Below are 26,972 nucleotides of genomic sequence, written 5' to 3'. Positions count from 1 at the left end.
GTACAGTGTTGGGGAAGTTACTTTTAAAAAGTAGTGTTTGCTCGTTACTCGTTACTTTTTAAAAAAAGTAATCCGTTTCTTTACTTAGTTACCCCCTTTGGAAAGTAACTTTTTACGTTACTCGTTACTTTTACGTTACTTTTATGTTGCTTGACTTTGGGCAGAACCCAATATCTGTAGACAATATCTGTATCCTAAATATGTAGACATAAAGTTATACTGTGCCCACTCCATTTGTCTCCCGATATATTGCGCAAAATTATGATCTTACTCATGCTTTTCACTTTTCATATAATCAACATAGATTAAATAATTGTTTTATTTATTTTATTTAAACATAAATATGAAACTAAATAGTTTTATTTAATTTAGGCAATTGGTTGATAAAACATTGATTAAAATTAAGATACAATTAATACAAAACTAAATTCACTTTAAAGAAATGCTTTCTACAAAAACAAACTTAATAAAGTGGTCAAAATCATGTCTGCCCACTCCATTTGTGTCCTTATATTGCGCAAATTTTTTATTTAATTTAATTTAAACATAAATATGAAACTAAATCGTTCTCTTCAGTTCTCAACCGTTCTCTTCTCTCAAGCGCGCAGCTGAGGCAGTGTCACTGTCAAATATATCCATGGAAAAAGTAACGTTGCGCCGAATTGAAAAAGGAACTACGTTTCGTTACCAAATTTTTAGTAGTAGCGCGTTACACTTTTTACCCGAAAAAGTAGTTAAGTTACTGTAACGCGTTACTTTGTAACGCGTTACACACAACACTGATCGCGTATACTTTGTTGTTTATGAGGGGATTTGCGAAAGGATAAAGCTCGTGCTGATTCTGAACATACATTTTGAGCGAATTCTTCGCATGGTGACTTTAAAACACCTCTGATTTGCCACTGCGTTCATGCGCTAAATATAGGCCTACAGTCGTGCTCAGAATTAATCATACCCCTGGTAAATATGATCAAAAATGGCTGTAAAAAATAAATCTGCATCGTTTATCCTTTTGATCTTTCATTCCAAAAATTGGCAAAAATCTAACCTTTCATTGAAGTAAAAGAATTGAAAATGGGGGGGAAATCACATTATGAAATAAATGTTTTTCTCCAAAACACGTTGGCCACAATTATTGATACCCTTTTATTAAATACCTTTTTGCATTCCCGTAAAAAAATCAAAGATGGCGCTGCTGTGAATAAGATCTATAGAATGCACTTTTTTAACGGTCGCAAAGTAAATTCAAATTAAAATGTAGTAGTCTACCTTCTCAGACAGTATGTGATTTCGGACACAGCAATTGTTGTGGAAACAATTTTCACTCAGAAATTGCTACTAAAGTCGACAATAAAATAAATAAATAACGCCAACACATTGAATTGTGAAGCAGAAAAACTGAAATAGTATTTTTTTTTTTTACGTACTATAGGCTACTTTAACTTTTTTACAGTGTATAAAGCTACAGAAAATAATTTCTAGAAGACTGCTATGTCTGGAGTCTACATTTAATGTCAGTGCACATCATTTTAATGACAGCAAAAGTGATGCATAATTGTTTTATGTGTAAAATCTCGTAATATGTGCACTTTACAACAGGTGTAACGCAAGTCCTTCACCGTAAGAACGCCCGCAGAAGCCTCTATGAACTTTAAATAAGCACTGTCAATCACGCTTAGATATAATTAGAATCATAAATCCACGTGACCTCTAATATCTGAATTCGCAGTTTCACTTTAAGAAGCATGTAAACAAAGGCTCTTTTCTGCGTTAGTTTCGGCGGTGGAGGGTTGCCGTAACGGTATTCACGAAGCCTCGCACGCACATCTGGCTTTATCACTAACTGCGTCAATTGCGTATATGTTCCAGTGATTGTGGGCAGATGCGCGCATGCTCATTGTCAGGGGGAGTGAGAGGAGCATGAATGGAGCAAAATGGCGGATCATGTGCAGGTAAGTCAATGATTTTGTTTTGCTATTATTAAATTAATGTATTGTGATCCACTGCAGTCTAGCGATAGATCCCGGGGCTTATTTCGGCGAAGCGTACGTGTTTGTTTTAAATGCATGCGTCGCGCGGCGGGAGAGGTTGACTCGCATGCTTTATTGGATGCGATTATCAAGTGTTGACTTGTGGCCTGTCATCATGTTGATTTTAACTCTGTAGTCCAGGCTAACACACAACTTTACCAGTTGTCTGAAAGTTGTTTTGAAGCAAGATGCAAAGACTTTTATTTTAAGCAGCAGAGATTGGTAGATCCCGAGAGATCAATACTACACTGCATGTAACTCTATAGCCACAGTGATGTTTTACATTGTAAACAAGGCATCATCCCTCATCCAACCGCTTGCAATACAATAAATACACTGGCCTTGTATTCACAAGCGATAGTAACTGTCGCTCAGCGATACCTTTTCCTAGAGAAAAGCGTCTCTGTAAGCCCAAAAGCGTATTTGCATTCGGTTATCTGTCATTGTGTTGTTGCTAGACGCAAATGTGTCCAGTTTGCTGAGCTCTCGCGCTGTTAGCCTGTAGCTCGCATGCTAACTCATGAGATTCTCCCGCGCGCCGCCTCGTCAAACCAAAAGCCCGACCAGAAATGTGTTTTTCTTGAAAATTATAAATACGCTATGCACGTTAGCGTCCTTCGTAGGTTGTAAAAAGGTAATGGTTTTTAAAGTCATCCAATATATATAAAACGTTATTACGTTAACTGTATATTTTCTTCACCTGTAGCGGTTGAGAAGAGTTAAATGACTACGCGGAATAACTGCCATTATTGGATGACGTAAATGTAGTGAACCAGAAATACCCTTTTTGAGATTTTATTTTCACTATATTATGCATTATATTTAATGCTGTATTTGGTTTATGAATGCTTCGAGGTGTGTTTTAAATAATCAATTTAATTACATTGAAACGAAAAAAAACCACACGATATTATTATATTTCATTGACTATCACGACATTGTTTTTGATAACAGGGGTTAATGAGCCAACAAAAATAATTTCAGGTGTAATTGACAAATAAAGGCTGCTCAGAATTTAAAGAAATTCTTTGTCTACTCCTCATTCACTTTTGACAGGCTCAACACGGTTGTCATAAAAGTCTCAATACCCAGACAGCATTTTTCGGGCTTCACTGGTGCGTTAAACACTGTACCATGTTTTCAGACACTGACACTGCTTGTCATGTCATCTTGTAAACAAGCTGCTCAAGACAGGTCATATTTGAGGGCAAAGGTTAAGGAGGTCACGAGGTTAAACACAGTGTTGAATAACTGCTTATTCCCATGAAACTTAATGAAGTGGGGGACGATGCCGTTGTTAACCTGACTCTCATTTGCACAGGCAACCGTAAACATGAGCTTTCCAGTGTTGTTGTCACGCGTCCTGTTACTCTGTAGGTGGTAAAGAAGCCATTCCATTTGCAGTAATAGATTATTAATTACCATCAGAGCAGCCCTATGTCTTACAGGCCATGTGAGTGTTGCTGATCACATTTTGGTAGTGTAACGTACTTATTTTATGCATCAACCAACCAACCAACCAACACTTCAATATATGTATGTTGACATAATTATCAAAGTGTGAGGCCAGTAAGTTAATGACTCAGCAGAATTTAACGTTCAATTCCTCTCTTGTTTAACAACTCAAAAAGTTGTGCATGATGTCTTAATTTTGTGTTTTTCGACTTAGAGTTGTCTTATCTTGTCTGTGCAGTTCCTTGCTAATTCAACTTCTTTTTTATCTATAGGATGCAAATGCATTTTCTTGTATCTTTATGGGTCCTCCCTGTTCTTTTAGGGTCTCTTGATTCGGTTATCACCAGGTTGCATCAAGCATAAATGTACATGGGCATGCCATGAAATACTAACTTAAAGTTGTGAAGCGCACAAGAAAGTGAGCATATTTAAACTGTTAAAACGCATTTGCGCAAATATTAAACTAGCCTAGAGTTTATTAGTTCAGATTCAGAATTGTTTTGCATAATAAACATTAACGTTTTCATTGAGACTGTGCATTTGTTGCAGCTGCTGTTTTTCTGCTGATGCTGATTTTGTATAGTTAGTTATGCTCCACAAGGGAACAAAGGACTGTTTGGAGTCAGAGGCTTGTTGCTGCATAACACGAGTTAGCTCGTTCATTCTCCTCTATTATTACCAAAGTGTATCACTGACTTTTTCTCCAATCATCATAGTCTTTCATGCATGCATGCATGAACCAGATACTCCCTTAGTGACCTAGAACAATAACTTGCGCATTAATTTGCTTAATGGAACATAAGTGTCTAGTTTTTCATAAACCCGCTGTTTGTTGTTGTGATTGTACAGTAAGATACTGAAGCTCTCTGGCCTCTGGTTTTAGGATTGTAAGACTTGGCATCTTTAGCATTTGACAATACTTCAAATTGTGTCTTTTTTTGAGGAGATGTGCTGTGGAGTTATTTAATGGCTCTAAAAAATGCCATGTGGTGTAACCAAGTAAAAATGAACTACAGATTTTCCTTAAATCTTGAATACATCTGTGTTTCTTGATCTTTTTTTTTTTTTTTTTTTAGGTTAATGTATTATTATTACAAATAATATTTATTTACAAATAATAAATTGTTGAATTGTTAATTCATAAATGTACATTTGTGTGGAGTCACACCACATGACATTTTACAACCTGAACTAACTTTATTAACCTTGATGCACAGATATAAGATTCGGCACCACATGACTGATGATTTGGCGTGTAGAAGTTTTGTTAAAGTGCTTTTTTTTTTTTAACAGAGATTAAAGATTATTCCAAGCTTCTGAGTTTTCTTTATTTTTTATATTTATCATATCAGGACACTTGACCCTGACATTTTTTTAATACTTTATTTCCCCCAAAAAGTATCAAAATAGATTTTAATGGCGAAATTAAAAACATGTTTATCTCAGAAGAGGTGTATTCAAGTCGTTGTCTGTATGTGTTTTAATGTATTTTTTGATGAAAATAGTAGTTGTGGTTAATGTCATTGATTGACCACATCCATCATCTTGCTTGATTATCAATGCTAACACATTTCTGCAAGTAGAGTTTATACAAATATTTTAGACATGTGCTTAGTAAGTTCTTGGAAGACTGCAAAAATATCAGGAATTTTATTGGTTCATCTCACAAATATCCTCTGGATGTTTTTTTTTTTTGCTGCCACTAAACTCATGTGCGTCTCTTTTCCAGAGCCTAGCCCAGCTAGAGATCCTGTGCAAGCAGCTATATGAGACCACAGACACCACCACACGTCTACAGGCCGAGAAAGCTCTGGTGGAGTTCACCAACAGTCCGGACTGCCTGAGTAAATGCCAGTTGTTGCTGGAAAGAGGAAGTGTAAGAATTAAACTTTTTGGAAGCTGTGAAGAGCTGAACTGATCAGACAGCAATGTTCTCAAAAATTCTAGTTCTTCCTCCATTAGTTTGGGTTAAGCAACTGTTTAAAAGTGTTTGGTTAGGTTTCCTCGAATTGCAGATTGCTTACTTGACAGTGTATTTGCTTACTTCACAGTCCTCGTACTCGCAGTTGTTGGCTGCAACGTGTCTCTCCAAGTTGGTGTCTCGTACAAGCAACCCACTTCCCCTGGAGCAGCGCATTGACATTCGTGAGTTTATACCATCTCCCAATTTGAGATTTAGACCTAAAAAAACCTTGAAGAGACAAAATTGTGAAATAAATGTCATTGGTTCCTCAGGAAATTATGTACTCAATTATCTGGCAACCCGGCCAAAGCTTGCTGCCTTTGTGACACAAGCCCTGATCCAGCTTTATGCCAGAATCACCAAGCTTGGCTGGTTCGACTGCCAAAAGGAAGATTACGTCTTCAGGAATGTTATAGTCGATGTGACAAGATTCCTGCAGGTAGGCATAACAAACATCGATATGGTGAGAAAACAACATCCATGTGAATATATACATGTTCTTTGGATTTGGTCTTGTTCAAAACTTGAATTTTGCGAGGACATTTGTCCTCATTCATGAAACATGAAAACTAATGTTTTTTATGTAAATCATTCCTAAAACAAATATTATGTAAACTGCTGAATTAGAATGCAAGTTAAATGCATTAAAATGTTAAATTTCCATTCAAAAGGGATTATTAACACATTACGCACATTAGCTATACTCCTGTTTCATGAATGAGGACCTTTAAACGTAAGTGCACAACAGTCTATAGAAACATTTTGTGGTGAATATTCAAAAACAATGTTTCCTAGTACTACACTTACAGTGAATTACATAATTTAAATGCTAATGCAAATCACATCTTGGTTTTGCTTTATGCCCCAGTTTGTTGAATTTTCGGCCAAAGTTTTTCATTCCAGTGCATCACTCAAGCTAAGTTGTCTCATGAGAAGTGTTTGTCACTTGTCACTCATTCTTTCATACTCCGCGTGATGGCATAGATGATTACATTGCGTGTGACTAATGTTCAGAAGTTATGAAGTTGTTTATAAGGTTTGCTTGGTTGAAAATATTTTTAACATGCTACATTTTATGATGCTTTCAGGATAGTGTTGAGCACTGCATCATAGGAGTCACAATTCTTTCCCAGTTAACCAATGAGATTAACCAAGTAAGTGTCTCCGCTCACAGCAGTGTGTCTTCATTTAGTCTTTCCTTAGTGCTTGGAATTTTTTTGCTGTTTGTTTAGGATCAATAACTGTATGCCACATTAAAGATGAATTACTGATTCCTTGAATCTTCTTATGTTCCCCCAGGCAGACTCATCACATCCACTTACAAAACACAGGAAGATTGCCTCATCTTTTCGAGATTCCTCTTTGTTTGACATCTTCACCCTCTCCTGTAACCTCCTCAAGCAGGTGAGGCTAATGCTTAATGACTCATGGACTGCACCATGTATCTGTGTATACTCCTTCGAACTGCTAAGCCAGTGTGCTTCAACATTATGTAAAGGACTCAATGCTCTGTTCTGTTTGTCTGCAGGCGTCTGGGAAGAACTTGAATCTAAACGATGAGAGCCAGCACGGGCTGCTCATGCAGCTACTCAAACTGGCCCACAATTGCCTCAATTTTGATTTCATTGGTACATCCACTGATGAGTCCTCAGATGATCTGTGCACCGTCCAGATCCCCACCAGCTGGAGATCAGGTGATCTTCCATTTTTTGGCAAACAATGAAATGGTGCAAACAGTACTTGTTTAAAGTGTCTGTATTTTTTAAGATATGCTTATAAAGTCGAGATTTCTTGTTGCTTCTCTTGTCTACTGTACCTTTAAGTCTTCAGTATGCAAATTATTTTGTTATGGTTGGCTAACCAACTTTTCAAAATGATTATTCGTGGATGACATTTTTGCATGTATGCTACCGTACAAAAGTTCAGGGTCAGTATGATTGTTGGCAAATATATGAATACTTTTATTCAGCAAGGACATCAAATTGATCAAAAGTGAAAGTAAAGATATTTATAATGCTACAAAATATTTCTATTTCAAATAAACTGTTCTTTTGAACTTTGTTCATCAAAGAAAAAACTTTCCACAATAATATTAAGCAGCACAACAGTTTTCAACATTGATAATAAGAAATGTTTGAGCAGCAAATCAGCCAATGAGAATGATTTCTGAAGGATCATGTGACACTGAAGACTGTAATTATGCTGAAAATTCAGCTCTGCTTCACATAAATAAATTACATTTTAATACGTATTAAAATAGAAAACAGTTATTTTAAATTCTTATAAAATGTCACAATATTAACATTTTTACTATATGTTTGATCAAATAAATGCAGCTCTGGTGAGCATGAGAGACTTCTTTCAAAAACATGGGAAAAAAATGTGACCGTACCCAAACTTTTGAATAGTGCTGCGCACATGTTTAGTATAAAATGAGGCATTCATGTTTAATTCATGCATACTTTTGGGCTTTTTCTCTCATCTGCAGCCTTTTTGGATTCCTCAACCTTGCAGCTGTTTTTTGATTTGTATCATTCCATCCCTCCCTCGCTGTCTCCCTTGGTGAGTGTCAGATAAACAGCATGATATGCATATAAAGATAAACAAGCCTTTGCCTCATAGATACTGTTAGACTCTTCTTCTAATGATGTGAATTGTTTGTTTGTCTTTTAGGTTTTGTCTTGTCTAGTCCAAATAGCATCTGTCCGGAGGTCTCTCTTCAACAACGCAGAGAGAGCAAAGTTCCTCTCCCATTTAGTAGATGGTGTGAAGAGAATATTGGAGAACCCTCAAGTATGCTGTCAATCTTTATATTTGTTCAAGTGTCTTTATAAATACCTTGTAGTATTAGATATGAAGAATAATCGTCACTTTTATATCAGACACAGAAATAAAGTATTGTGGTAAGATTGCATTTATTTGAATGAAATAGTGAAAAAGAGAGAGAGATTGTTTGTGTGTGAATTGTGAAATCTATACATAGCAATTGGTATATTGTTGATTGGGTGACCTGGCAATATTTATTTATTTATTTATTTTTTTGTTTTGTAGAGTTTGTCGGACCCAAACAACTACCATGAGTTCTGCCGACTACTGGCTCGACTCAAGAGTAACTATCAACTGGGAGAGCTGGTTAAAGTAGAGAACTACCCTGAGGTCATAAGACTGATTGCTAACTTCACAGTAACTAGTCTGCAGGTGAGTGAAAGTCTTGGTATGCTAAAGACACATCGGATTTGTGATTGTTAAAGAAGTTTTGAAAATGTGAAAATTGGCTTTTCAAAGACTGATAATAATTTGATGTGTCCCAGCACTGGGAGTTTGCCCCCAACAGCGTGCACTATCTGCTGAGCCTGTGGCAGCGTTTGGCGGCATCTGTCCCTTATGTGAAGGCCACGGAGCCCCACATGCTGGAGACCTACACCCCTGAAGTGACCAAGGCCTACATCACGTCTCGCTTGGAGTCCGTGCACATCATTCTGAGGTAGAGTGAGCGCTATCTGAAGTCATGGTTAGGTCCGATGAGCGTGAATGTCAAATATGTGTAATGTTTCTATTGGGGTTGGCTAGATACCACAATTTTGGCTTCGGTGCGGTACCACAATATAATACTGTAGTTTAGTATCAATATTAAATCGATACCATACAGGGTCTGAATTTCAGCTCAGGTATTGAGCATCATTTTACTCATTCCTGCAGGTTTTCGCATTGATAATGTGGGAAATTACCGCAAACATTTATTAGTAAATTAATCAACACTGATTATCACATCAAATCGGCAATTTGGAAACTTTTTGTGAGATGTAATTTCACAAGCAGTGTGAGAGAATCATCAGTACCGCATCTCCCCTCTCTCTATCTCTCAAATTGAGCAGATTGCTTCTGGCTTCAGATCACATCACGTCTCCACTATAAGCGAGCTGGGACGCATAAATCGCTCTCGGGACGGTTGACGGAAATATCACTCGCCCACGTATTTTTAAGCCTTGTCAATTTAAACATGCAAGCGTTTTGTAATTTTTTTTATTTAATCATTCAGTAGTACTCGTGCGCTCTTTGAGAGATGTTTTTCTTTGCACTCATACCCACAGCATGCACACATAAAGCCGCCTCTCAAAGAGCTTGCGCGTTCCACAGAGATTTCTTTTTCACAGCTTATTGTGGTCAAATACACACAAAATTGTCAAAATGTCCGTCTTGGTTAGTACTCACATAAACGCAGTCAGTTATGTCTTAAATGAATGTAAACAGTTGAGAAATAAAAAACGCATGTGTAACAGTATATCGGATCTGTGTCAGCAGCCTAATACACCTGCTGCTATCTGTCACTAAATCACTTGACTCAATAACTTTTGTAACTTTAATTGTAAGGATTTATCTGTTTAATTTATACAGCGAAGACTATCCAGTGTTATTTTACAGTGTAGTATTTCTGCACCTGAATACTACTGTTACTCAAGTGCAAATATTGTGATATCTAAACATCATTGGTTCTAGCATGATCATCGCGTTGATCAGTGTTAAAAGAAAATCAATGTCTAAATTAGATCGTTTGAATGATGTACTCACCTGTCGCTTTTGTACAAAGTCAGGATGGTCAAGCAACAGGTGCTTGGCAAGGCTACACCAATACTGGTATACTGCAGTCAACCTTAGTTTACAATATCCATTCTATACAGGGATGGTCTTGAAGATCCCTTGGATGATGCCGGCTTGGTGCAACAGCAGCTGGACCAGCTGTCAACTATCGGGCGGTGCGAGTATGAGAAGACCTGTGCCCTGCTGGTCCAGCTCTTCGATCAGTCGGCCCAGTCATACCAGGAGCTGCTGCAGTCCACCAACTCCAGCACAATGGACATAGCAGTGCAGGAGGGTGAGCTTGAAACACCTTACATTTCTTGATGCACAAACATACGTTATGATACAACTCTTACATTATGAATGTCGTCCAGGTCGTTTGACGTGGCTGGTGTACATCATCGGTGCAGTCATTGGAGGAAGGGTATCCTTCGCCAGCACGGATGAGCAAGATGCCATGGATGGGGAGCTTGTGTGTCGGTGAGGAATCGGCATCGAAGGCTGTTAAAGCAACACTAAAGATCATTTTTATACCTTAAAATAATGTTTCCAAAATCGTTTCAGTGGTTCATCAAGTCGTAACAGGGTGAACGGCACTTCTGCATTCGCTTTGCGGCCCTATATCTGCTGTAACCGCACTATGCAAGTTTGCCAGATTGGGTCGTGTTTCTGTAGTTCGAATGAGACATAAGAAACTACAAATTTGACTTGCTTTACGGCAAGCGTTACAATAGTCATTATTTTGTTTTTCTGCGTTTCTGATGTCGCAATACATCATACTTTCATAAAATCATGCATCATACTCTACCTTGTCTGTGGACATCGTTCATTCCAAATCCGGTGCTGGATAAACAGCGAGCGTGCGTGCGACAGTAGGCTGCGGTAGGCTAAATGATTTACGACAGCGGTAATGGACAATTCCGCTTCCAACCTGTTGGGGGACAGAAGAGGAAAAGTTCTTTGGTGTTACTTTAAGGCTGTTCACACCTTAATGTTCGGCATTAAAGTTTCACATGCAATTTGATCGTTCTAAAATCATTCTTTGAAAGTCGGGGTTCAACGTCTTCAGATTTTTTTTTTAAAGTGGACATTTATGTGATGAAAGTCGAGTCGACGTCGACTAGCAGAAATACCACTGGACACTAAGTGCTGCACAGCTTTCCGTTTCTGACACCCTTTTGTCAAGGAAAATAAACAGTCAAACAATATTTACATATTTTATTAAAAAAGCTGTTCAGATTTGTATATTAACTATGGTGTTAATCAAACCACACCACATACAAGAGTACAGAGGCAAGAGAGCTGGGACTGAATTCTTCCCCTGTTGTTAGTTGTGTCATCACTAAATAGGCTGTTTTAAGTTTACAAAGCTAATTTAATATAAGAAATAAATATTTTTTAAAAAGCATTTTCGGTTTTGGCCTAGAGCATCCAAAAGTTTTAGTTTTGGCCCAGAATTTTAATTTCAGTGCATCCCTAGTTCAAATCCACAGCTATCATTGCACATGCTAAATGTAACTTATATAGCACTCGTCACTGGCATTAGCTCAGTCATTGCTTATAGAGTCAATGTAGTGTTTTCCTTCATAGTCTCTTCTTCAGCACAATGGTAACCACAAATACTTCAACAAAACAGAAACTCTTTTAAATGTCAAACAACAGAATTAAACACTAACAGGCCTTTCCCTTCACTAAAAAACTAATGAAATAAAATAAGTTAATTGCGACATTTATTCTCCTTATCCAGTCCTGTACAAACCATGCAGGAACTAAAAAAGCCACTATACCCAATTTCTAGTTATCTATAGCCTATATAAAGTTACATTTTAAAAACACTAGTTTAATAACAGCTAAATGTAATCTTTAGCCAATCTAAAAACTAAATCTTATTTTTATAATGATGTGATTCCTAATTTCACTTCTGTTAAAAACAGTTGATTTATGGATTTTGTGCTTAAATTTATTCTGACAAAGTGGTAAAGAAAATCATTTTAATTAATCATTTGGAGATGACTAGTTTTTATGGTTTATTGCTTGAATATAAACTTCATCTTTTGTCATTTTCAGAGTTTTGCAGCTAATGAACCTCACAGATTTGCGGCTGGCTCAAGCTGGAAATGAGAAGCTCGAGTTAGCCATGCTAAGTTTCTTCGAACAGTTTCGGAAAATCTACATCGGTGACCAGGTGCAAAAATCATCAAAGGTAATTGCAGTTATTTTACAGTTGTAGTTTGTCTGTTTGCATGAGCACAAACGTCAAGCTGTGGATTGTTTAGACATCAAATCTAAAAAATAAAAAAAAACATTCAGCTAGTATAGAACTGGTTATTGATCTCTCGTAACTTTCACAGGGTTTTGTCTTTGAACTCTCAGAATGGTTGAATTTTGCAACGGTGTTGTGTCTGGGCTTTGAAAAGAGACCGTCGATTCAGCTTTTTTGCATGCTTAGTTGTGGTTTCACTCTTTTAGTCTGGCTTTCTAACTTGACCTGTAGTTTTGAAAACAAATAGTTTTTTTGTTGGAGATGAGTGTCCTGTCTCAACTAACCAGAAAGCTGAAGTTTTCTCTCTTGTTGCTCCGATTCTCTGTCCACAGTTTGGAAGATAAGTGCACATAGAGAGACTAGCTGTTCCTTTAAAGGCCAATTCACTTTGCACCGACAGACGGCGACAGACACTTCATTGAGTTTTGTCGAATCGATGTGGGATCCTGTCGGTGTCTGTTGGCATCTGTCGAAGCTTGTTTTCGCCGAGTGAACATGTTTAGTCGTTGCTTGATGTGTCGAGAAATGTTTGATGAAATGTTTAATCTGGTGGTTGTCAGCATTGGTCGGCGTGTGTCGGTGCAGTGTGAATTGGCCTTAAAACTGTGTTTAGTTCTGCTTTAGCCTGTTGTCCTCAACCTTGGAATTAAACACCTTAAAAGTGCTCCTCATAACTGCAAAACAGTGCAAAAATCATTATGAAGTATTATTTGATCTTGATGTATTGACTTTAATGGCGAATTTGTGTATAGTGTCCCAAATGGCACACTTAATTTGGATTGTAGAGATGCAGACTTTATAGTGTATAATTACACTTACATTTATGCATTTGGCAGACACTTTTATCCAAAGCGACTTACATTGCATTTCAAGGTATACATTTACATTCTTATCAATTCTTGCTTTCCCTGGGAATCGAACCCATGACATTGGCGTTGCAAGCGCCAACGCTCTACTGTTTGAGCTACAGGAAATTACCCAACAGCAAATGCAGCATAGTGTAGACTCAGGGAAGGGTGCCATTCGTGACTGGGCCATAATCAGGACTCAACTACAATGATTTTTTTTCCTTTCAAGAATTTATTTTTAGCAGTTTAATTTTAGAAAAATATGTATACTGTATTTGCCATTAAATGTTACATTAAGTTTTTAATTTGTAAATGAAATTTAACCGCTTGATCCCCCTATTCTCACCAAACACCCTGTGAATTCTCACAGTTGCTTGCTTCTCGTGGCTTTATTCCCCAGCCTGTTTTTCCAGTAGTTTAACATACTAAATGCGTTATAAAATGGATGGTTCCAATCTTGGATGCTGATTGGTTAATCAGTGTTTCCCACAGGATTTTGTGAAACTGTGGTGGGTGGACCTCTGTCCCTCTATGGGGGTCCGTGGGCATGCTTTAAATTTTAGCTTGTTTGACAGCAATGGCGCAAAACACAAACTTATATGTTATTACGACTACGAGAAGTTTAAATATATTTTTGGGCCGCCGCAGTCTAGTTAATAAATGGCAAGCACTGAAATCTATTTGTGGCGATCAATGCTGATATTGTGGCGGGCTGCCACAGATTAATATATGGGAAACACTGAGTTATTACATCATTCCATTTAAAATGCAGGATATATTAGTAAGAGCTACAGTGCAAAACACCTGTTCAAGATGAATTCAAGATGACATGAATTAATACTACTTTTGTTTTATCCTTAGTTGTATCGGAGACTATCAGAGGTTCTTGGCCTGAATGATGAGACCATGGTACTCAGTGTTTTCATTGGTAAAATGTGAGTATATGTCAACTAATGATGGATATAATTAATAGGAAACCTTACTTTGTCAAGAATTATAATTGAAAAACATTTTTAACGAAGAGTTTTGTTTTAATGCAGAATCACCAACTTGAAGTACTGGGGACAGTGTGAACCAATCACATCTAAGACACTACAGCTCCTCAATGACCTCTCTATTGGATATCCTTACACGCATGTTGCTTTAAATAAAAGTTCATCAACCTCAGTAACAACGCTGACACTGTTTAAAATTAAATGTATAGAACCGTATGTGATGTTTTTGACAGTAAATATTTTCTTGTGTGTTTCCTTAACCTTATTTGTCACATACAGCAGTGTTAGAAAACTAGTGAAACTCAGCGCTGTCCAGTTCATGCTAAACAACCACACAGTAAGTGAACAACCTGAGCTTTTTTCTTAACTGAACTTCAGCTTTATTTGACCCTGTAATATAAATAATAAAATCATATCATTTTTTTTAAATAATAATTTCTTTTAAAAACTATTTTACTCCTTTTTTTTTTTTTTATTCATTCCTAAAATCGTTTCCTCAGTGACAAGCTGACAATGTCTTGTTTTTCTTCCATGTGACAGAGTGAGCACTTTTCTTTCCTGGGTGTGAACAATCAGGCCAACCTTAGTGATATGAGGTGTCGGACCACTTTCTACACAGCCCTGGGAAGACTTCTTATGGTAGATTTGGGTAAGGGTGTACCTATTATAGTTCATATTTCAAATTCACAGTGGGCTGGCCTTAAATCATCAGATATGTGTGAAATAGAACATAAGTGTCATGTCAAAGAACATCTTTTACGATGTTCTGTCTTTGACAGGTGAGGATGAGGACCAATTTGAACAGTTCATGCTTCCTCTCACTGCTGCGTTTGAAGCCGTAGCTCAGATGTTCAGCACCAACACCTTCAATGAACAAGAAGCAAAAGTGAGATGCCATTCTTTATTGTTGCTGACCTTTATAATGCATCTGTACCTCAGTGTTTTTACGTATAATAGATGATTAAATGTTTGCTTTTTTCTTTCTTTCTTTCTTTCAGAGAACTTTAGTAGGACTGGTGAGAGATCTAAGGGGAATTGCCTTTGCCTTCAATGCCAAGACCAGCTTTATGATGCTCTTTGATTGGATGTATCCTTTTAACATGTTTTTTTTATTTTATTTTTTTATGTGTAATTATTTGTGTATTTCTTTATTTTGTGTGCTTCTTTATTTTTGGTTTTATTTGTTTATTTATTTTTTTTTCATTCATTTTCATTTTAAACTATTTTAATTAAAACTGCACATTTCAGATTGAATGTCAATTTTAATGTTCCTTAACAGATCATAGTTACCCCACTTACATGCCCATCTTACAGAGGGCAATAGAGCTCTGGTACCATGTACCTGCCTGCACCACACCGGTCCTCAAACTCATGGCTGAACTTGTCCACAACAGGTACGCATAGGGCCTAAACTACCTTTTTGCCACCTGCCAGTGACTTAAGAAAATTTACCAGCCATGAGTTGTTGTTTTTACCAGCCAGGAAACTATTTTTGCAGAAGCAGGCAGTTTAGATAAATTAAATTTAGATACCAGTGAAATAAGTAATCAAATGTAAAATAACATTGCAAAATCTTCATTGTATAAATTAAACGATTAATCCATTCCTTATTAAAGTTTCAAAAGTTATTCAGTCAAGAGCAGTGAGTGATTTTTCTGTCTTTTGTTGTTTGATTAACATTAAGGACAGACAGCAGAAGGTATATAAAGATAGGGACACACCAAACCGACGCCAAAGAACTAGCGCTGATGAAAGCGGTCTGTGTTGTCGCCTCGCGTCGCCTGAGTCTGGGCAAAAAAGCTGTGCTTGAACACCGAAAGGACCACAGCCGATTGTCAGCTAGCACGCGCGTTCTGCGCCTGCATGTAAATGAGACGACTGTCTATTTCTGCAGATATATTCGTCATTCAAAAAGGAAAACCGACACTGCAAATACACAAACTGTAAACAAAGCAGTGCATGCTTACCGTTTCGAAAATCAGTCATGCTGATAACTTTGTCTATTCCCCTTGGCTCATGTTATCATGAAAATATTCACCCAGGATCACTCGGGTAAGATGGCGTAAAATTAGAACAGCCTTCTATAGTTCTCTCACTGACAGCCCGACACCGATTCTACATGCTGAATCGGCCCCAAAAAAACCCCAGACGCTGTCTGACTAGAGCCAACGGTGCAGAACACACCGAAAAAAAACAAGTTGGCCTACGCTCAAAAACGGCTTGACATTGTCTGACGGCTTGGTGTGTCCCTGGCTTAAGGCTACTTTCACTTTAAGAGCTAATGCACAGATCCAATATACTGATACACGTGTTTTATTTCTCAACTGTTTATGTTCATTTAAAACATGACTGACTATGTTGATAAGGATACTCAACAACGGGTGCATTTTCAAGTGCAAGAAGACATGAAAGAGTTCAATTCAGTATTCATGTGCTGTCTGAAATGTTTGCGCACAGAAAACTTCCCACACAGCGAGTAACGAATTGAACTCTATTTCGCATTTTCTTGCGCTTGAATATTTAAATTGGCGAGGCTTAAACTTTCATGATGATACATTTCTGGCCCATCAATTGTCCTGAGCGTTGTTCATGTTCTCACATCATTGCATTGTTAGGATTCATAATTTTATCAGCCAACTGGCGATTGATACGGTTTCATATACTCACCAACACCGATTTCTACTCGCACTTAGCGAGTATTCATTTTAGGCCCTGAGTATGCATATGTTGCATTTTGCACATGTCTTGAGAGCTGTGTTTGAAGGTCATGCATGTTCCCTGACTTAGTGTGTTTTTTTACATGAAGGTCACAGAGATTACAGTTTGACGTGTCGTCACCGAATGGAATCCTGCTGTTCAGGGAGACAAGCAAGATGATTACAACATATGGTATAATAATGACCCAGTTTTCATATTTTAAATTAGCTATTCCTCTGGTTTGGGGTAGAAGTAGCATTAGATTGTAAACACTTTGCCTTAAGTTAAATAATCATTTGTTCACTCATCTTTTTTTTTGCTTCAAGGGAATCGGATCCTGACTCTGGGCGAGGTGCCAAAAGATCAGGTTTATGCACTGAAACTGAAGGGAATCTCCATTTGTTTCTCCATGCTGAAAGCTGTATTAAGCGGCAACTATGTCAACTTCGGCGTCTTCCGTCTGTACGGCGATGATGCCCTGGACAACGCCCTGCAGACCTTTATTAAGCTGCTCTTGTCCATCCCTCACAGTGACCTGCTGGTAAGAGCCGTCAGGTATCAGGATTGTGTCCTTCAGCATTCAGATTGGTTGATTTTGGTTGGTTGTTCTTCCTGCAGGACTATCCAAAGCTTAGTCAGTCTTACTACTCTCTTCTGGAGGTGCTAACCCAAGACCATATGAACTTCATCGCCAGCCTGGAGCCTCATGTGGTCATGTACATCCTGTCCTCAATATCAGAAGGGCTTACTGCACTTGGTAAGGACCTTCTCTTCAAACATAGGATTTTTTTTTTCTTCTTCTTCTTCAGTTCCATCATGGACCCCTCAGGTGTTTGTGAACATATGAGCCTGATCTTCATTTCTGTTTTTCCCTTCACAGACACAATGGTATGCACTGGTTGCTGCTCAAGCTTGGATCACATAGTTACTTATCTATTCAAGCAGCTGTCACGCAGCACAAAGAAAAGAGCGGCGCCCATGGCCCAGGAGAGCGACCGCTTCCTTCACATAATGCAGCAGCACCCTGAGATGATCCAGCAGGTGAGGCTGCATTCTGTAGCCATCTGAGGCTTTGAAGGACATCTGAAGATACAGTACACATAAAAAATACATTTTTACATCATGAATTAAATTATTTGGTGTTCAAGAATTTAGTCTTTTGATTTGTTGAAACATAATTTGCAATGAAATATTCACCGTTTGTTTATTATTAAATACATTTTCCACATATGTGTCTATTTACTTTGACGTTTAGAAGTGTATTGGAGATATTTGATCTGACAGTTCTCACAATCTTCTTATCCAGATGCTGTCGACAGTGTTGAATATCATCATTTTTGAAGATTGTAGGAATCAGTGGTCAATGTCACGGCCACTGCTTGGCTTGATTCTGCTCAATGAGAAGGTATGTGGGGTGTGTGTGTTTGTTTGTGTGTGTGTGTGTGTGTGTGTGTGTGTGTGTGTTAGAGGTGTCGGAAAAATCAATTCTCTGATACTTCATGATTCTCTCTTCAACGATTCTGAATCGATTCTGAAATTTTGTATTTATAATTTATAATTCTTTTTAATTAGCACTACAACACTATTTGTGATCAGTGCATTGTGTTTGTAGTATTTTGCAGATCTGAGGAACAGCATTGTGAACAGCCAACCACCAGAAAAGCAGCAAGCCATGCACTTATGCTTCGAAAATCTCATGGAGGGCATAGAGCGAAACTTGCTCACCAAAAACAGAGACAGGTCATTTGATTTTTCATATGATTCTCATCCTGCTTTGCATTTAAGTTTACAGAGAAATACTAAAGCATAATAAAGTTCCTTTAAAATATAAATTAAGCACTCATGCGCGCACACAAATGTAATTTTAATAAACTAGTGCTTTCTGAGTCAGTGTCGTCTGCAAAGAGGAAGTTGACGACGCTGACTTGTCATCCGCAGTATAGTGGATGGAATTTGAGAAAAATGCACGCTAAGTTAATCGTCATACAGTAAGTGCAGTTCTATTCTAATTTAGCTTTCATACAAACACTTGGATATTCGCCTAATAATAGCGCATATTTATCTAGATTAACGTTAGAGAGAGCGGCCATGTTAGATGGCTGAAGTTAAGCTGCTAATTGCAAGTTTCAAATGATAAGATTTGTGGATGAATGATAGACGAAAGTTTGGATTTCCTGCCTGACATACTGTAATTACCACATGGACCAGCCATGTTAACGATCTGTCATGGACTGCGTGACTTCACCAACTGGATTTTTTGTAACCAATCAATTAAAATTTGGTTGACTAAGCCTTCTCCTCAACTATTAGGTGGCAGCCCTAGAAGCTTCACTTTTACTATATCGTATATCCCTAAAGTTTTGAGAGTATTAAAATAATTTTTCATTTATATTGATTTTGCCATGCTAAAGGACAGAAGCTGACACTCGCACTTTCTTTTCAGATGTCATTTAAGTTTATATACTCATACATGCATGCATATATACTCAACAATTTTTCTTTATTTTGCAGGTTTACACAGAATCTTTCAGTATTTAGAAGAGAAGTCAATGACTCCATGAAGAATTCCACATACGGGGTAAACAGCAACGATATGATGAGCTGACATTCCATAGAGCACCAGGCCATGTGGCCCGGCCCCGTCCCGTACTCCCACCCGCCCCTGGCCCGGCTGCCGGGGGACCACCACTGCGCAAGCCTGCACCTCCCGCTCCCCAGTCCCTAAAAAAACCATTACCTCTCTCCCCTCACATCTCCTCCCCCACCCTTTTTTATATATATATAAATATATATATATATATACACATATAAATATATACATATTTTAAAGCCAGTTTCAAGAGGTCCTTCTCCTTGACCATTCTCTTGTCATTTGGGGCTCAAAGTCCAAAGAGAGTGAAGAGGGTACGGCTGGGGAATGGTTGGGAATGGGTTTGGGGTGTGGGATGGCACCAGTGTGGACTCTAGAGTGGATGGCACACCCAAACCGCTCCAAGGGATGATGGGAAATGGGCGTCTGCGTGTGAGTGTGTGTGTGTGTGTGAGTGTGTTTGAGAGCATGTCTGTGGGAGGAAGGGTTAGGATGAGCTGGTATACATAGTGCTCTGCTTTTGCCTGCCTTGTATAGAAACACATAAGGAAAAAAAAAAGTGTACATTTTTTTTCATAACATTTTCAACAATGTTTATAATTATTACAATTTAAGACAAATAATGAGTGTGATTGAAAACTTTTTACAGTCTAGTAAGTTAGTGCGGATTTGTCTGTATGGAGAGAGTTGTTTATATCCGGGTGACCATGTGGGATTGTGGCATGAGTGCTGGGATTGACACCTGTCCGCAGAGGGGGCGGGATGAAAAGTCATATAGGGTCACAAGTTGTACATTTATTTCCTCCCCCCCTCAAATTGACTCTATAGAACAAAAACGGGAGATTTGTAAATACACAGCCCCTCGCGTTAGCTTTTTCAGGAGGGATACAGTTTCTTGGGCATAATGAAGTCCGTCTTGCATCAACCTTCCCCCTTAAGGTCATCGTGACATCCCCACCACCTCCATTGCTGAGGATGATTAGTTCTGCTCACCTCTGACCTGGAAACGGTCCCAAAATCACCCATTTTAGTGTATGATTATTTCCGAGACCTCCGTTGAAGGAGAACGCACGTGTAACCTTTTCCCTTTTGTCTCTGAAGGGTTTGATCATGTCGTCTGTGGATTTGATTAGATAAAGTGACTTGGTTGTGGTGAAGTTGCTCTCTGAGCTTTCGTCAAACTGTTTTCCTTGCTTTTTAATCTCACAGACTTCCAGTCTCTCGTGGCTTTATTGTTGATCTGGCGTTCTTCGGTAGTGAAGCCTATATGATGTAGCCGTGTCCTTCCAACAAAAAAAAAAAAAAAAGACCCTGGTACTCAAGTCATTGCGACAGGATCACTCTCGACAGTTTCTCTAGCTTTAACCCCGTTGTTTTTCTCCCCCTGGATTCCAGATTTATTTTTAATCACAGAAAACGCATCGGAATATGGTAGATTTAAACAGAGGTGAATGGAGTATATTAGCAACTTGTGCTACTCAACAGATGTTGCTGCTAACTGTTTGTGAAGAACTAGCTCATCTCTTAACCATGTCCAACACTCATGGATGTTAACTTTCTTTTTTTGGTTCCCTGATGTGAATGTGTTTTTGGCGACTGTGTGTTGGGTCCATTGAGTGATAAGGTTGAACTGTTTGATTGTTTGTTTGGATGTCTGCTACATATAGTGTAAGCATTGTGACTGCAAAATAAACATCATTGGTTTGTACTAGTATGTGCACGTTTTGTGACCGCCACATCGTGACTAAACTGTCATGCTTTTAGTCAACACATTTTTTTAATAAATGCTCCTGTTATTAATAGCGACGGGTTCCCATGGTCATAGAAAACCTGAAATGTCAAGAAGGGATAGCTCACAAAAAATTGAAAGTCAATGGGTCCATCAACTGTTTGGTCACCCACATTCTTAAAAATATCATCTTTTGTGTTCAGCAAAAGAAAAAAATTTGGAACAACTTGAGGCTGAGTGATGACAGAATTTTCTGTCCCTTAAACTATCCCTTTAACATTAACTGTGAATCAAATTCATGGTAGTCTGCAGTGAATATTAATAATTTTCTAGTAATGCTCTGCTCAATATACTACTGGACTGAATTTACTATCAATTAGAATAATCTCAGTGTGGCAGTAAAGGTTATGGCATTCGGATACATCAAGATGTTCTCAAGGGTGGACTCAGAACTCCACAAAAGAACCTTTGAATTTTGAACTCCTACTGCATAATTGCATTAATCTAGCTCATTAATTACTGTCGAAGTTCTGCTTTTTGTTGAATATCCCGTTTTACTTAGAATGACATTTTACAGTGAAATGCGAATGCAATTTCATGGCTTTCAAGCCATGATTAATCAGTTACAATATAAATTCACACAGTACAGCAGCACTTTTCAGGGGGAAATGTACTGTTATTTATTACAAAAAAAGGTGAGACATTACAGGAAAAACAAAAACTAAATTTTATCCACATTCCGACTTATAAGAACAGATGGAAAAAGCTCTTTTACACACATTTACATAGGACGTTTATTATGTATTTCTCCACTTTTGAACTTGCTGTGTAAGATCTCTACTACACCAAGAAGGCCACTTTAAATAATACACTGTCATGATGATTAACTCTCATCTTTTTTAAGTTGTTTGGTTTTTGAATTGGCATTATGGACGACGTCATTGAATCCTTCTCGGTTTCTGGCAATCTCAATGGCGTAAAACTGGATTCTGGTGGCTGAAATGAAAATGGGGAGGAAAATTAGGCATTTTCCCTGTGCGTTTCCTTATATTTAGTTTTCTATCTCCAAGATACTGATCTATTTATTGGGGACTGAAATGAGTGCATGTGTGGCACTGCATACCAAATATCGTGTTCTCCTCCGTGTAGTCCTTCTGACAGTCTAGACGTAATAATGTACCATAGTTGAAGTCCTCTACAACACCTTCAAACTGGTTACAAAAGGGCCTCCATTTCTGGAAACAAAATTGAAACAGAGCTTGACAGACTCTCTCTAAGTAATGTATCAAATTAAACTCTTCTCGCGTGCAAAAGTAACGTCCCAAACCTCTTTAGCGTCTGCTGACTTCAGCAGGTCCGGGTCCAGAACTTCAATACTGAGGTCAGGAAATGCTTCCCGGAATTTAGTGTATATCTGCTCGTCTGATTTAGTTAGTTTTAGAAATTTAGGCTCAACGGAGGAAATAAGCTGTGGAGAAAGAGACTGTCAGTTAAACTGGACATTCGTGTTCCAAAATCGTCGCACGATAGATTGTGACCATTCATTCATTCACTCACTTACTTACATTAAAGTAAATTTCTGCGTGATTGTAGGCTTTCATAGCCCACATTACTTCCAACTGGGCCTGATAGGGAACAAAATACGGTTAGTGTTTTGAAGTGATAATGCTTTTCAGAAAATTTAAAGTTTTGCTTATATGTGCAAGTATCAAACCATCCCATCTCACATCATTTCCATACGCTTCTGCTGGAAGAGACAGCGCATGCGCAGCAGCAGTGGCTCCTTCTACCCCCTGTTTATTAAAACAGATATATTGAATGAAACATTAATAAATCTTAATACGTAAAACTCGTGCCATTAAACCACACAAGACACTGTGATTATCAACGCTGTCAATACCCTTGTAAGACTACTAAGTTAAAGAACTATCAAAGCATTTTAAACCTGTATTAATACAAATTTCAGTGATTATAAAGGATATTATTTCTTATTTCTGATCTGTTTTGTTTTTGTTGCCATATGCTCATGACATGCTTGTTAGCATGCAAGCTAACTATGATTTGTAGCATTATGGGCTGCAAGCAGTAAGTGAATATCCATTAACTGAGAGCATCGGTTCGATAAAATACTAGGCTTGCATGTCGCGTTATTGTACAGTGCGTTGTGTTTGTCGATACGTTAAAATAATTCGTTCCCTACCAGAGATGCAAGAACATTCCCCGTGTCCATGCTGACGCCTTATGACCCGGATGAGCTACAAACACGTCATGACGACAGGTCATGTGATTTAAATGCGTTTTGTTGTTTTCCAGTTTGCCGTTCAAATCAGGTGTTGTTGCAGTGGAATTGATTTTAAAAGAATTAAAATAATTAAAAGAAAAGGCATTTATATTAAGGTGTATAAAAATGAAACGGCATACTACAAAAAAGTTATCTAAGTTAGTGGTTAGGCTATGTTACAACAAAAGTTAAGTTCACATTGTGGATGTGGAAGCATAATGTTAAAAAAATGAAACGCTACATTTATATAAAATGTCATGTATGCGAAATACTGCCTAATAATAAGAGGCTTCAGTGCGTCCTGTAACCGTTTTTTTTTTTTTTTTTTTTTTTTTTTTTTTTTAAGCTATTTTAATTTATTTAAATAACCACAATAGAATAGAATGAAATATATCTAGACTGGACAGGAAAGAATAGAATAGTCCTAAAAACTTCAAAATAGAATATCACAGGAGAGAATGGGAATATATCGAGGCCAGACAGGAATAGAACATAATAGAATAGAACAGTCCTAAAACTAATAGAATAGAATAATCCGGGAAATAATAAAATATGACAGAACAGAATAAACAGAATAGGAGAGAAGGGGAGGGAATAGATCTACCAAGACATGAAAGAACATAATAAACTATGAAAGAAATTGTTATAATATTACAGGGAAAAGTTCTAGACCATAATAAACGAATAAGGAAAGAATAAATTAGTATATGACAGAAAATAATTGAATATGCCACAATAGAATAGACATAAATATATCTAGACTGGGCAGGAAAAACAGAATAGAATAGAAAAGTCCAAAAACTGATAAATAGAATAGAATATGACAGAGTAGAACAAAAGAGAGAGGAATATCAAGGCAAGACAGGAAGGAATAGATGAGAATAGAATAATCCTAAAAAGAATAGACTAGATTCCAGGAAAGAATAAAATATGACAGAACATAAAAAAAATAAGAGAATGGGGAAGGGAATACTTCTATACCAGACATGAAAGAACAGAATAAAATATAACTGAAAGCAATAGAATATGACAGAATAGGAAGGAATAGTTCTAATAATGTAGACCATAATAAATTAATAAGGAAAAATAGAATAGAAAAAATAATAGAATAAAATAGAATATGACAGAAAATAATAGAATATGCCACAGTAGAATAGAATTAAATATATCTAGACCAGACAGGAAATAATAGAATAGAACCTAAAAACTTCACAATGGAATAGAATAGGAATTAAAAAGGAATTAATAGAATACGGCAGAATATAACAGACTATCCCTATCCTAAAAACTGAAAATAGAATAGAATAGAATATGAGAGGAAAGAATAGAATATGACACAATAGAAGAAAGGAGAAGGGAACAGATAGGCCAGACAGGAAAGAATAGAATAGAATAGAATAGAATAGAATAGAATAGAATAGAATAGAATAGTCCTAAAACGAATAGAATATGATATAATAGGAATTAATACAATATTGTAGAATAGAATAGAGCAGAATAGAATAACCCTGCCCTGCCCTAAAAAGTACAAAAGAGAATAGAATAGAATAGAATAGAATAGAATAGAATAGAATAGAATAGAAAATGACACAATAGAAGAAAAGAGAAGGAAATATATCTAGGCCAGACATGAAGGAATAGAATAGAATAGAATAGAATAGAATAGAATAGAAAATAATCTTTTTTAAGCGAGCTATAAGTGTAATAGAATTCATGTAAAATAAAATGTAGCCTACTCATATAAAATGTATTGTAGCTGTCATAATAATTAAAGGCCTTACCGCGCCCTCTAGTGGTGTAAGGTTCGATTATAACCTTCGTGTTAGTTATTTTATTTTATTTTATTTAAATACATTTTTTAAATACCTCGTGTTATTCAGGTAGCCTGTCAGTTGTATACTTAATAAAGCAAGTTTTGCCAATTGCAAATTTTGAATAATGTGAAACGTAGGTTTAATAATCACAGATGTATAAAGACCTGCAGATAAATAGCACAAATCCTTGCAGTAATACTGCATAGGCTCAAAGAGAGGTTTACATCTAGGGATGAATAAGTGTCCTATTAAAAGGAACAGGTCCCATCTTGAGTAGGCTATAGTAGCCTACAGTTGTTTTACTCTCATTGGCTGGCCATTTACTGTAAAAGATGCTTCAGACGCACATTTCCTCCACAGCGGCTGTGTGTCAAAAACTACACACCGCGTTTTTTGGGGTTTATTAGCGCGTTCCGAGTCAGCTGACGCCTACAGCGACTATGACGCACAATATGCGGTCTAGGTAGGCAGCTCACTGGTGTTTGAGACACGGCCAATGTGGCACGAGCATATGAACGCGTAATGCACGCAATGATCTTGAGTTGAGTGTTCAAGAGACCTTTGAAATTCTGCATCTCTGGACGGAAAGGACAGAATAAACCGCTGATTTAACATCTGAGGTACGAGCACGCGACATGTTTATTTCTCATCATATAGCTGGGATGTTAAATGTGCAGACTAGAGTATAAATGTTCAAATGACTGATGTGTAGTCATGCTTGTTATTGTTTGATGTATGATGGATGCATGTATTAATATTTTGCCGTAGTCGATTATGATCATCAGTAGAGGTTGTACATCATCGGTCGCTTGTCCTTCTACACGCACAGAGTCTCGCGATCTCTAGAGGACCATTTCGAATCAGTTCTATTTGAAAAACGTCGGATTGGGATTTTTTTTTTTTTTAACGATTTTTAAATAAAATGTGTCCTTTTGTTTGGCCATGTACAGCTGTAACCTTCAACAGAATCGTGACTTCAGACAGACCTTAAATATGAATGTTCTGTGTATAGGCCTGTACGCATTACTATTCATGACTCGAGTCATGTAATTAAAACAAATTGATTCAATTAAATGTCCGAGATAAACGCTTGTTTGATTTATCGGCGAATTACATTTACTTGTGCCCTACAAGCGTCACGAAATAACAGCAAATAGAGTAAAGAAAGAAAGAAAGAAAGGAAAACAGCAACAGTCTCACTGCTGGCACTAAAAGTCGCGCCCCCGAACAGCTGCGCGTCCCCGCGCGTTTCCCTGTCTAAAGCAACAGGAAACTACTGCTTCCTTTAAGGATAACCTCAGTCCTGCAGGTTTTTTTCTGAGGAGCATTTCTTATTTGTCATTGGTTGTCCAAATTAATTTAATATGCAATGTGATGATAATGATGATAATTATTATTATTAATATTAGTGTATGGACCTGTTTTTACAAGTAGGAAATTACCAGTTTGAGTAATACCAGACACTCTGATTCATATTTGTAGAAATATAGAAGGATTGCCTGCACACAAAAACAAAACAAAGGAGCAATTTGCTGTCACATTTCCTCACGATCACACAGTCTGAATTGACAGCATTGATGGTGGCAGTGAAAAGGCTTTCTCATCATCAGAGAAACGGCTGTGAGATGTAAGGAGCAAAGAGTCACATGTTAAGAGATTCTTCAGTTCCTGGTTGCTGTTTTTGCCTGTTGCTAAATAAGCATTTATTTCATATTCCCCATGATGGTCG

General features: G+C 37.5%; 2 protein-coding genes across 3 annotated transcripts; one reads left to right on the top strand and one right to left on the bottom strand.

The window, feature by feature from the left end:
- The first annotated feature begins 1,868 nt into the window (after nucleotides 1-1,868).
- On the top strand, nucleotides 1,869-19,568 carry xpo7 (exportin 7). 2 transcript variants are annotated; one of them, XM_079860844.1, is made up of 28 exons: nucleotides 1,869-1,952; nucleotides 5,215-5,361; nucleotides 5,537-5,630; nucleotides 5,721-5,887; nucleotides 6,537-6,602; nucleotides 6,748-6,852; nucleotides 6,977-7,142; nucleotides 7,937-8,010; nucleotides 8,122-8,241; nucleotides 8,500-8,646; nucleotides 8,760-8,932; nucleotides 10,128-10,321; nucleotides 10,401-10,506; nucleotides 12,094-12,229; nucleotides 13,999-14,072; nucleotides 14,178-14,258; nucleotides 14,406-14,469; nucleotides 14,673-14,781; nucleotides 14,912-15,018; nucleotides 15,131-15,219; nucleotides 15,419-15,526; nucleotides 16,939-17,021; nucleotides 17,156-17,370; nucleotides 17,448-17,586; nucleotides 17,710-17,870; nucleotides 18,136-18,234; nucleotides 18,442-18,569; nucleotides 19,341-19,568. In XM_079860844.1, exons 1-28 carry the CDS (start codon nucleotides 1,935-1,937, stop codon nucleotides 19,432-19,434), a joined length of 3,264 nt encoding a protein of 1,087 aa, XP_079716970.1. In that variant the 5' UTR covers nucleotides 1,869-1,934; the 3' UTR covers nucleotides 19,435-19,568. The 2 variants fall into 2 exon arrangements, with proteins under 2 accessions (XP_079716970.1, XP_079716969.1); XM_079860843.1 differs by having other exon boundaries at nucleotides 14,178-14,261; nucleotides 14,409-14,469.
- A 2,122-nt stretch (nucleotides 19,569-21,690) lies between these two features.
- On the bottom strand, nucleotides 21,691-23,431 carry pbdc1 (polysaccharide biosynthesis domain containing 1). The gene is made up of 6 exons (XM_079860850.1): nucleotides 23,349-23,431; nucleotides 22,876-22,941; nucleotides 22,714-22,773; nucleotides 22,476-22,616; nucleotides 22,272-22,383; nucleotides 21,691-22,144 (listed from the first exon to the last, which is right to left on the bottom strand). Exons 1-6 carry the CDS (start codon nucleotides 23,376-23,378, stop codon nucleotides 22,032-22,034), a joined length of 522 nt encoding a protein of 173 aa, XP_079716976.1. The 5' UTR covers nucleotides 23,379-23,431; the 3' UTR covers nucleotides 21,691-22,031.
- Nucleotides 23,432-26,972: the final 3,541 nt, after the last annotated feature.

Source organism: Squalius cephalus (genome assembly GCF_949319135.1).
Source record: "Squalius cephalus genome assembly, chromosome: 24".
Lineage (NCBI taxonomy): Eukaryota > Metazoa > Chordata > Actinopteri > Cypriniformes > Leuciscidae > Squalius > Squalius cephalus.
Note: the sequence above shows the minus strand (reverse complement) of the source record. Positions and strands in the feature narration are given on the sequence as shown.